Source organism: Macadamia integrifolia, chromosome 7 (assembly GCF_013358625.1).
Source record: "Macadamia integrifolia cultivar HAES 741 chromosome 7, SCU_Mint_v3, whole genome shotgun sequence".
NCBI classification, from domain to species: Eukaryota; Viridiplantae; Streptophyta; class Magnoliopsida; order Proteales; family Proteaceae; genus Macadamia; species Macadamia integrifolia.
This window is the reverse complement of record NC_056563.1, coordinates 31,762,765-31,775,004: the sequence shown is the minus strand read 5'-3', so window position 1 is coordinate 31,775,004 and position 12,240 is coordinate 31,762,765. Positions and strand designations below refer to the sequence as shown.

Here is a 12,240-nt window from a genome sequence, read left to right as displayed (position 1 = left end):
GCAACGATGATTTTGCAAACTCTAAGGCATTTGCAGAGAAGTTGGTGAAGGAGTTTTTCGTGAAACTTGACCTCACCGACATGCATATGCCCCCTGTGGATGTCTCTGTTGATTCCCATCTCAAAGCTAAGTTGAATCTCCAATATTCTATTGTGGGGTGGGTTGTGGATTCTGTTCATATCTCCATCTTGGAACTCCGCTCGATGTTCAGTAAGGCGGGGCACTCCAGAGCTGTTAGGGGATTTTAACTTCACCTAGTGGATAACGCCCCTGATCATTTTGTGATAAAACTCAAAAACGAAAGAGACATGCAAGTTCTCCTTCTTTCACAACCATGAATCTATGTTGGCCATCTCACCATCCTACAACAATGGAACGAGACATAGTGGAGACAAAGTCATCTTTCTGATGGCTGTTATTTGGGCTCAGATTGAAGGACTCCACTGGCAATTTTTCGAACCTAAATTCTAAGGGCAATCTTCTCTCGTGTTGGTTGTTGTTTGGACATTGAGTACCCATCTGGTTCTATCAGTTCAACAATCAACCCAGCACCCAGGCTAATAGTGTAGAAACGCAACCCTAAAACAATGCAGAAGATAATGGAAAAACAAAACAAACAATGCACACGGATTTTACGAGGTTCGGCAAGGTTGCCTACGTCCCCGGTGAGATGAGATCCTGCTTCACTATCAATGGAGAATAGGGTTACAACGCTCGTCCTCACACCTCTCAGTATTGCTTGCATTACAGAGAAAGAAACCTTCGCTATAAATATATAGCGAAAAAACCCTAATCTGGGACCGCCGTCCAGCCTATCTAGGTGTTGCACCAGTACTCTTTGGATTAAACTGTGACGGAATACAAGACATCATACACCAACAAATAGTACCTTTCACCCAGTGCCTTGCATCTGCTTTTGACGTAAACCTGGGGCGCTAAGGTTCTGTTAAGGTATGAATACCTTCCTCAAAAGACTTGTCCCAACTGTATAGGCTGGGCCATGTTGGGATCGACTGCCCGTTTAAGCCTCGCTCATAATATCTTCATATGTTAGCAAAGGCGGATCTGAAAGCCGAGCTTCAGTTGATTCTTAAGGTGGCTATACCACCCCGGCACACCAGTCTTCTCACAGAGGCCTGCAATATATATGATGAATTCTTCAGCTCTGAAGGGTAGCACTCACAGGGCTCTAACTCAACGGCTGGAGCTAGGCAAGCTAAGGAGAACAAACTTCCTCAGCTACTACCTCCCAAGTGGAAAAGTGAGATTCTCTAGGCAATCCTTCATACTGCATTTGTCTTCAGCATCGACCTCCCTTTGACTTCTGGCAGCACCAGGAAGGTTAAGCAGGATATGTTTCGAACCAACCCTTCCATTACCCCTACCCAACCTCTAACCAACTGCGGGCACCATGGCTTGTTTCCCTTCTTCGTGAAAACTCCAATTGTAGGCAAGCCTACACAGGGAAACACCATCATCATCAAGGAAGTTCACAATGAGGGCACTCCTTCATCTGAAGCTCTCTCCCAGCAACCAGTGCCCGATGTGACTCTTGTTGGCTTCTTCCCTGGAGAGTATTCCACCGTTTCCCAAGGGAAGCAACCGATGTTTGCATTTACTGTAGGCCTTAACAGAATTATACCAAAGAAAAGGGCTCACATTAAAGTTGATCATGATATCCTAACTCTCCAACTATTCCCGTCGGGGGAGGGTGAAACTTTAAAAGACAACGAAACAACTTTCTCTCAGGAATCCCCTGCAACTACTCTGTCTGATAATGAGGTTGTGGTGACTAGTTGGAAGCAGTCGTCGGACCAGCCATGATCCTCTCGTTGAACTGTCGAGGGATTGGTCGGTAACTTCACTTATTAGTGAAGAAATTCAGACCAATGTTGTTCTTTCTATCTGAGACGAAATCTTCCTACCAACATCCATATGCTTTATGCAGATCACTCTTTAACTTTCAAAATTTTGCATGCTCTCCGACACTTTAAGGTGTCGGCGGCCTTATGTTGTTTTGGTGCGATTCTATTAAATTGAAAGTCCTGTGGCAGACCTCTTGGTGTATCCATATAGATTAATATCTTCCAAGCTTAATATCAATTGGAATGTCACTTTCGTCTATATTAGTTGTTTGGAAATTGTAAGGGATATTCAATGGTCTTTTTTACTCCATCTTTCTTCCTTTATTCAACACCCTTGGCTCTTACTGGAGATTAGAATGCATACCTTGAACTAGAGGATAATATGGGAGGCAGACCTATTCTTCCACGTCAGATCAGACCTTTTCAATGAGTTCACCAACGGGGCTTGTATTTCTGAAATTTACTTGAGAGGCCACCGATTTACTTGGACCAACAGGCAAACTGGTGCACAGAGAATCGAGGCTAAATTGGATCTTTTTTTGCAAATTCTCAATGGACTGAATTATACCCTTCAGCAGTTGTGACTACTAAACTCATGGTTACCTCTGATCACACTTGAATTTGATACTTGACATCCTTGCCGCCGAAGGCCTTTCAGGTTTGAAGCATTTTGGGCTCTTGAGCCAACCTTTTTGGACCAGGTTGCATCTTCATGGGGTTCCAGATTTGTAAGTGGTTCTCCATCTCATAAGATATGCATCAAACTTGGGGAGCTATCTGCTTCTCTTAAAATTTAGAATAGAAATGTTGTCGGGAATATCACTGACAATCTGGACAATATAAGGTCTTCCCTCTCTCAACTTCATATGGTTGCTCTCAACAACAGAGATTCCCATTGGTTTCACCAGGAGAAGTCGTTCTTAGCATCTCTCATTAAACAGTTAAACTATTGCATTAAGATATCCTTTGGCAGCAAAAATCAAGGGCTGACTAGTTCTGCAAAGGTGATAGGAATACCCGTCTCTTTCACCTCTCGACCATGAAGCATCGTGCGAGGAACGAAATCAAGTCCATCAATGCCCAAGGCTTAACCCTGACGTCCGCTTCAGACATTGGATGTGCCTTTCAAGATTTTTACAGGGACCTTTTTTTTCTTCTTCCCAACCAACCCTTGACGACAGTTATTTTATACCCATTCTTGGCAGGGTCTCGGATGAAGACAAATGCTCTGCTGAACTGTCCAGTCTCCATTCAAGAAATTAAGTCGACTGTATTTGCAATGCTAGCTCTGAAGTCGTCCGGGTCAGAGTGTCAGACGGCTTTCCAAGAATCTTTTATCATAAGACTTGGTCTTCTGTTGGGAAGGAGGTAACGGAGTGCATTCAAAATTTCTTTAGCACAGACACCTTTTCTCTTGCAATGAATCGCACGTTCATCTCCCTCATTCCTAAGGTGGCACACCCATCCTCCATTAGTGATTGCCACCCTATAAGCTTATGTGATTTCATTTAAGGTGATTTCCCGAATTTTAGTCAGTAGGCTTCACTTCATTCTGGATAAAATAATTTCCTTCAACCAGAATGGATTCATCAAAGGTAGAAGCATTTATGACAATGTGTTAGTCACCAATTAGATCTTACGTACACAAGCTCAAAACTACTCGAAAAGGACATTTTGGTTAGTTCTCTTTCAAGGTAGATATGAGCAAGGCTTATGACACGCTCAAATAGACCTTTTTTCATAAAACACTCCTAAGCTATGGATTCGATGCAGCTTAGGTCAGGAAAGTTATGTTCTATGTGGAAAATCTTCAGTTTAGTATTATTCTCAACAGGGAGCCACTCCCTTACTTCAAGCCATCCAGAGGACTACGCCAAGGTGATCCACTATTACCATATTTGTTTGTTCTATGTGCGGAACTCCTTTCTTCTCACCTTGCCTTTGCTATGGAAGCAAAACAGATCAATAACATACAAATTTGTAGGGGGGAGAGCATATTTCACGTATGACTTTCGCCGATGACCTTATTTTCTTCAGCAAAGCATCTATGGCAGAGGCTAGAAATTTGAGCATTATTCTTAGTACTTATTGCAGGTTTTCGGCCCAAAAAATTAATATTTAGAAGACACGGGCTCAGTTCAACAGTAATGTTCACTCTGATATCAAATGGCAACTGCGGGAATTTTTTCAGATCTCCCCCACTAATGCGTCGGATAAAAACCTGGGAATTCCTCTCTTTTGTAGTAAGCTGTCAAAGGCACACTGTGAGGAGCTTGTTCAGAAGGTATCTCAAAGGTTACAACATTGGAAAGCACAGTTGTTGAGCCGAACTGGGAAACTCGTTTTGATACAATCTACCTTGTTCGCCCAGCCGCTTTATGCAATGTCATGTTTTTCCCTGCCAAGTTCGGTTCATAAAGCCCTTGATTCCATCAACAAGAATTTCTTTTGGTCCAATGGTTGCAGCTCTCATGTTCCCACTATTTCATGGTCCACTATTTGTAAACCAAAGAGGTTTTGAGGTTTTAATATAAAGTGTTAGGCAAGCATGAATAAGGCGCTTTTGGCTAAGAAAAGATGGGAACTTCTGACTCATTAGTCCTCTCTTTGGTGTCGGATTATGAAGGAGAGATACTTCCTGCACTCCAATTTGCTTGAAGCAGCCTGCCCATCCATGGCTTCGTGGGGGTGGAAGTCCATTTGCTCGGCAAGGGATCTCCTCAGCATGGGAATCTTCAACCAACTGGGCAGTGGTGATTCCATTAGCCCTTGGTCTGATTTTTGGATCCCAAATTGCTACCCATCGGCAGCCTCGTTTGCTGGATGCCCCTACAACTATTGCAAGCGTCATTAATCACTCAACCCAGACTTGTCAAACCACTCTTCTTTTTTACTGGTGGCCTTATCCTAAAAAAATAAAATAAAATAAAATAACCAACTTATGAGCTAGTTCAACCCAGGATCTATCCACTTTCATAGTAGGTACAAATTCGGATTGTAACTATATTCCCTTGTTTGAGCAGAATCCTCTTCTTATTACTAATTTTGCTAATTACTATGTAGGGGAATACCCTAATAGGTATATCCCACCACAAAACCCCACCGCAAAACCCTGAACGGACGAAGTCAAAAGCAACCACAACAATGAATCAAGAATCTGTTCACCCACCATTGCGATCATCACAATTACTCTCTCCTTATATACGGATGTCTGAAATACTCTGCCCATTGTCCAACAGTCCAATAGCCTCATCTGATCACAAAAAAAATTTTAAGAAAAAATATCCTCGATTCTAGTAGAGTAGTGGCGCATAACTAGCACCACACCACACAACAAAACCAAATGCTCTTATATTCCTCTTCTCTCTATAACATCCACACCATCACATAAGGAAGCATCCTCCATAATATCCCTTTCCCATATGGAAAAAAGAGTAGGCTACAAGTAATTGATATATGAATTTTACAATCTATGCACGATGGGAGAATCTAATTGTTGGTTATTTAGAAAATGATGTGCATTTTGCAAGGATAGGATTGTCCTTTTATATGTTGGACACTATAAGTGGGACTGAGTTTTCCTTTAGCCATGGTCAAGGAATAATCCCTTGACCGGGGCCTTTGGATAGTGTTGAGAGGGTATCATGCAAGGGGTGGGGGTATAATTGACCATTCATAAATCCTCCAAAGCAAAAAAAGGTTAGTACCTTTCCATAATATGTATTTTCCCTTATTCAAATCCCTTTTGTTATGCAAAGGAAAATAAATAAGTGAAGGCTGTAAGCTTGTGCCTTTTGCAGGGTTGGTTGAGGCTTGTGGGTCATGCCTCAATTTCATTTCAACTCCCGTGTATCAGCCAGACAAAGGTTACTAACGATTGGACACGTCTAATCCAGTCCATATTGCTTTTTATCGAGAAATAGAAGAACCCAGACAAGGGTTTTGCCGAGGTTGCTCATATGATACTTGAACTCGGTATCAACCGGACGAAGTCATGGGCCTCTTTAATTTGTAGATTTTATAGATTCAAAAAAGGAGAAGAATTGGCTATGGTTTGTGGGGCACGTTGGCCTCTGTTCATTGTTAACTTCCATTTCTATCATTGACAATGGATTAAGTACTATTCTCCGGTACAATCAGAGAGGGTCAGATGGGGTGGTTAAAGTGATTCTCTCTTACCGTGGGTGGAGAGAAACTGATCCTAAATGATGTACCCAGTAGTACATAAGACTCCCGCCATTGTCAGTCCAGAGATGATCATAAACCTTACCCTTACCCATCTTGGGAGAGGTGGTTTTTTGATTCCAATTTGTGACCAAGGTTATAATGCAACAATCTTACCCTTTTTTAAATACAAAATTGGTTACCATGAAAAACCTTACGTTTTCGAAATATGAATGGGTGAAGCACATACACGGAAGTTCCAAATCAAAAGTAGAGTATTTAACGGCTGGTTCCAAATGGTAGATGAAAATTAAGAAAAGACAACAACGAGAAGAAGAGAACAAAAAGAGTGAATCTACACGAAAACAAATCGAGAGCTGCAGAAAATGGGCAGCTTCAACTTCATCAGTCGATCACTCTTACGGTCCCAATTCTCTCTCTTTAGAATCAAAACACCTCCCTCAATATTTCATTAGGCACACAAATTCCGCTTCTCCCAGGAACCTCAGAAGCACGCATCCAGAAGGCAGCAACAGCAAAGTGCCGCCAAACTGCACCACCACAAAAAAACAACAAATAAATAATCCATTTTAACTTTATCTCAAGGCAAACATTTTAACTTTAACTAAAAAAAAATAAGACAAAAAAGTCAAACCTATGATCCCATGAGAACCAGGCAAATCACTAACCAACTACAATTAGTTGTCTTAAACTCTTATGGAGTATTGACTCCGTCAGATGAAAGATGCATTCCAATACATGGGTATTTGATCTAAGGGTGAACCGTCTTCAAGCAGCAAGATCCACAAGAAACAGAGGTTCACATGTACAAGGGGTGAAGAGGGAAGATAAGGTGTCTGGATGTGGGGGGAGAGAGAGAGAGAGAGAGAGAGCTCCTCTCAAGAACCTTTTATCTTGATTAGATTAAGCTCTCAAATTTGATATAACTAATCTAATCTTAATTATGCAACCTTTTTGCTTGTTCTAAAATTTAATATGACTAATCTAATCTAATCTATGAAACCCGTTAGTTCCCTTGATTCAATTAGACTCTAAAATTTAATTTCTAATCTAATCTAAATTTTGAAATAAGTAATATATATAATCGAAACGGATTCAAAACCATGCAACCTTCTCTTATTAAATTAAGATTCTAAAATTTGAAATGAGCATGATTAAATAAGACTTTAAAATTTGATATGAATAATCTAATTTAAATTATGTTCTCTGGTCAAAATAGTCACATCATTTGTCCAGCAGATAAAAAAATAAGAAAAAGTTCTTTAAGCGAAGGACACAGAAAGAGACACTTCTGATCTACTCTCATTGTCACATGAACAGGAAATAGCCTCTCTCTCCCCCCTTACTCCTAACGTACAGAAATGTTTCCTCATTTTATATTTTGATGCACCGACATACGTGCTAACATGCATGACTGAACGAACTAAAGGCATAAACTTCCCCCACCCATCGAACCACCACATGTGGTGAAGAGTGAAGATCGACTGCATAATTTCAACATAAAGTCCGGCCAAACAATCCCTAATCCGACTCATTCACATATTCCCAGAATTAGCCGATGAACCAAACAAAATAAACCGACTCATGAGGATCACAGTTAGCACAGTGAAAAGGCTCCGGAGACGGAGAGAGAGAGAAACTGAGAAAGACAGAGATGACTCACCATCCTTGAAGACAGCCGCTGCCACCGCTGCTCTGTTGTTGTGGTGGTGGAGGGTATTGAGGGTAACCCTGAGGAGGATAACCTTGAGGCGGATAACCTTGAGGAGGATAGCCTTGCGGAGGGTAGCCTTGCGGAGGATATGCGTCTTTTGGATAGCCCTCCGGAGGATAGCCTGTTCAATCAAGGAACAAACCAAGCATATATAAATTAGTTTTAAAAAAAATGAAAAAAGAAGAAATCCTAATAATCAATCCCCGATCCGAGAGTTTTTCGATCAAAACAAGGAAACGAATCCAGAATTCCTAAAAACAAAGCAAACGAAAACCCAAACCCGAACCCTCGCCTATGATGGATCGATTGATCGAACAAGCACTGACATCGGAGTAGATCAGAATCTATATATGAAATTTTAGATCTGAGATCGTAGGTCGAAGGTCGGAGTTTGGAGGTGGATACCTTGTGGAGGAGGGGCACCGACGGGAGGTGGTTGCTGGTTGTAATAACTCATCTCCGATCAATGTTTCCTTAGCTCGTAAAAGCCCAAAAGACAAGGGTAGAACACACCGAAACCAGAGGTAAATGACTGTGTGGAGACGGTAATTTATAGAGAGGGAGAGATAGAGGAGATAAAGATCAAAATGGGAGAACGAATGGGGAGACGATACCTCTTTAATTGTTTGGGTGTAACCGTGGGAGGTGTATTTTGCGTGTGAATGCCACGCGGTTGCCTTTTCTTAGCTGTGGCTGACATAACCCGTAACGGGCGTAACCCTCCCCCTCTGATGTTCAATCATGGCTTATGTTTCCGTTTCGTATCGGTTTATCCCATATCAATTTCGGCTGATATTTTTATTTATAGACAAAACAAAACATTTTTTTTATGATCTATGTGTAACTAACGTATCTATTTAGAGTCCGTTTGGCATCGTTTCTGTTCTAGAAACGCCATTTCGTATCAGAAACGAAAATTTCAGTTTTTGTGTCAAAATACAGTTTTTAAACAAAAAAATGGTGTTTCAAAATTTCAGATTTTTATCGGGAACAATATTTTTTTTTTTTGTAAAATGAAACGAAACTGAAAAGACAGAACTCCAATTTTGGAGTTCCGTCCAATCTTGTTTTTTCAATTTTTTTTTTTCACTTTTTGTTCCAAAAAAACAGAAACATACCATAAATGCACCAAATAGAAGATTCTGTTTTTTCGTTCCAATAGAACAAAAAAAATCTAAAAACGTTTTTTTAAAACAATACCAAACAGGGCCTTATTACTTGTCTCCCTAGTTCCTTTTTCTTTACATATATATATATATATATATATATAAAACCTTTTTTATGGGGTTTGTCTTATTCTAATCCTTAGATGGTCCACCAACTACTGTGTCAATGTGATGCGCTATTCCAACTATTAGATATATCCTCCAAAGAACTCCTATCCGGACAATCTTTGGATGAAACTTTTGGAGTGGAAAAGGTAATTTGGACCTCATCTATGTTGAAGGAAAACTTCCACCCAAAAGAGAAAAAATGTCTTCATTTATGCTCTTGGTGGGTGTCCATCCGAAACTAAACCACTAAATAAGTTTTTTCGCTCAATTTTGGTTTCAGTCCGTTTGAGTGCGAGCTTTATCGGTTTGGCTACCATCTGATTTGGTCTAACCAACTTATTTTGGGTTTCAATAAGATCCTTTTTTAAGTTTTTTGCTGGATTATCATTGATCCGATCTTAGTTTTTTATCGGATTTTGTCCCATTTTGATCGATGTATTCGAGTTTATCCGTCATGGTTTCAGCTTCTAGCTGTTCCATTATAACTTTGGAACCTCGACCAAAACCAAACTGATGAGGGCTTAGCTCGATTCGATCTGGGCACTTTTGACACCCTTCCACACATCAGCGTTGGGCGTTTTGGGACGTCCTGCACCCCATTGATGGTGTGAAATGAGGTTGGGTGGTTACCTGCAGCCTGCAAGAGAGCAAAACCTTGCCCATCTCCTTTCCTATAAAAGAGAGTGTTTCTAGATTCCTATTCAACGAGTCTTCAATATTAAGGAGACGTAGTGTCAAAGAGAGAGAGAGAGAGAGAGACCAGTGGAGGCTGCGCTCCTCCACAGAGAACACTCTCCCATTGTTTAAAAAAAAAAAAAAATCCAAGCCTTACAAATTATATGAATTTTAAAAAATTACAATCAAGGCAACCCTTTCAAGACCTTGGATCAGCTTTGCTGTCATTCAGGAACCACGTCAATGTTGTGTACAGCCCAGAAAGCCAGCCAAGCTCCAGTTAGAACAACGCACACCAGCAAAAATATGACCAACTGCATTACATTTGATTTGAAACCATCAGGAAGCATACAAAAAAGAAGTCAATGTACATAAACTACAACGTTGAGGAACAATGGATCTCTATGAAGCAGAGGAAAACTTACATACAGGTTTGTACATGTCTTCGGTGATTCCTATCTCCAAAAGTAGTGAATGGGACAAGCCCCGCATAGAGAGTGAAAAATAAGAACCAAACAATGAATAAAAAGTTGACACTCACAATAGATGAGTATATAAAAATTCCCAGTGAATTCTTTCGACCGGTAGGGAGCAGCTTCATTCCCTGCAAGTAAGCCTCATCAAGAAGGATGGAATTGAAATACCATGCATAACAAGCCATGCCAACTGGAATATTGTGAAGTTTTAAGCCTGAACTAGGTCAGTCCATTATCAACAAAACTTTGCAACGCCCTTGAGAAAAAGCATTTCAAGGTCGAAACATTTAAACTTATTTCAGAAAGGTAAATAACCAAAAAAAGCGCAATTTTTAATCCATAAAAGTTGACAAAGTTTAGAAGCACACTTAAAAGAGGATTCAAAAAAGGAAAATAAGCTAATTTGTAAAAGACATAGGCTACAATAGTAAGTTGGAATGGGCTTTCAAAAGGTCTAGTCAAACCCAGAGTTATGTTCATCGAATTGGCCATATTCTAGTTCATTATGTCGAAATGGAACCAAAGAGAGACATTGATGTGGAACCCAGGTCAGAAAACCCTATTTGGGTTCTAATGTAGGACTAAGTTTGAAAACGCAAACTAATCCAACTGCAGGAACTTTTAGTCAAAAGAACAACCACTAATCACCCAATATTAGACAGCAACAACAGTCCAGAAGTAATCAGTCAACAGCCATTGAAAATCAGAATTTTCAAACCCAGAATCTGGAATTTCTGAAAACAGAGATTACACCAGCAGGTAGACTAACCAGCAGCAGGTATAGATTACTGAATAAGGCACAATCAGAAACAAGACACCACAGGAACAGATAAACCAGACCAGAACTTAATTCTGGACAGCAGGTTCTGAAGCCTTGCAGTCGATCCCAGCAACTTCAGGAAATTCTATAGCAGAATATAAGGAGCATATACTCAACTCAGATTATTAATTAGAAAGTCCAGTCCATCAGAGAATAAAGGCAGCAATCAACATCAACATTCAACACAGATTAGACGGCAATTCTGGGCAGAAAACTTCAAACGGCCAGAATAGGAATAATTACAACAACTAACAGATCCATGGTCAGAATACACTATAAATGGGATCAAGTCTTCCACACAGCCAGGGTAACACCCGACCAGAAGCTTAAAGCCATCAGATGGCTGGATGATTAGAACAGTACAGGTCGGTGGAAGAGAAACAGAGATTCAGAACCCAGAATAATTCTGCAGAAAGTTCAGATTACTTACTTGGGAAATTAAAGAAGATATCCACAATAAGAGAAACCAGAAAATAATAGCAATCCACTCGGACTTCTCGCCGCAGAGTGTCGATTGGATCAAACACCAATCCCTAGGCCTTGATCAAACACAAGGAACCACCATTGATACCCAGCGGCAGAAACAAGAGAGTTTTTTTTTTTCTTATTTTTCAAAATCGTTCTAGGCTTTTAGGAGCCTCCTCTTCTTTATTTATAATGTTAATGGGGGAGGGAATTACAAAATAGAAGGTTCCTCAAAAAGGAAGCCAAATATTCTCCTAATACAATAGTTACTAAAAACTGAAATTAGAAACTAACTACTAATGACTTGACTCAATTAATAACTTGACTCCTAAGGAAACAAATATAACTCAAATCAAGCCAAACTAAAAAGGAAACTAATGAAAATGGAAACTAACTAGTAATCCCGTACTCAATCTTAGAGCCCACCTTTTAGACTCGTAAAAGTGGTCTATTACACTCAAAACACATGGGATCAAAAGCCTAACATGTATGGAATCCAACCTTAGGCTTATTCCTAATAAAACAAGCCTATTTTGATAATTAATTTGCATCAGGTTCGCTATTGGGCCACCCAATTTTACAAGAGTCCAAACTAGGAAGAAAATGGCAATTTTGTAAATAACTCCAAGTTTGCAGCAAGTGAGTGGCAGGGACCATAAATGACCAGAATGTTTAAGGAGCCACTTGGTAGACAAGGATATTATAGGGATTAACATTTACTGAGTGAGTGTGGGCTTGGAAGTAACTAAAAAAGAGGATATAAACC

The 12,240-nt window shown here is 40.2% G+C and overlaps 1 protein-coding gene across 1 annotated transcript; it reads right to left on the bottom strand.

Moving 5' to 3' along the window:
• Positions 1–6,286: 6,286 nt before the first annotated feature.
• On the bottom strand, positions 6,287–8,347 carry LOC122083805 (cysteine-rich and transmembrane domain-containing protein WIH2-like). The gene is made up of 3 exons (XM_042651701.1): positions 8,170–8,347; positions 7,714–7,885; positions 6,287–6,580 (listed from the first exon to the last, which is right to left on the bottom strand). Exons 1-3 carry the CDS (start codon positions 8,219–8,221, stop codon positions 6,535–6,537), a joined length of 270 nt encoding a protein of 89 aa, XP_042507635.1. The 5' UTR covers positions 8,222–8,347; the 3' UTR covers positions 6,287–6,534.
• Positions 8,348–12,240: the final 3,893 nt, after the last annotated feature.

Excerpts from the sequence above, each read along its gene's own strand:
- LOC122083805 (XM_042651701.1), bottom strand. The coding sequence starts at position 8,221 with ATGAGTTATTACAACCAGCAACCACCTCCCGTCGGTGCCCCTCCTCCA. Across the intron at positions 7,886-8,169 it reads CGGTGCCCCTCCTCCACAAG|GCTATCCTCCGGAGGGCTAT; the intron begins GTATCCACCTCC and ends TTGATTGAACAG. Across the intron at positions 6,581-7,713 it reads AGCGGCTGTCTTCAAGGATG|TTTGGCGGCACTTTGCTGTT; the intron begins GTGAGTCATCTC and ends GTGGTGGTGCAG.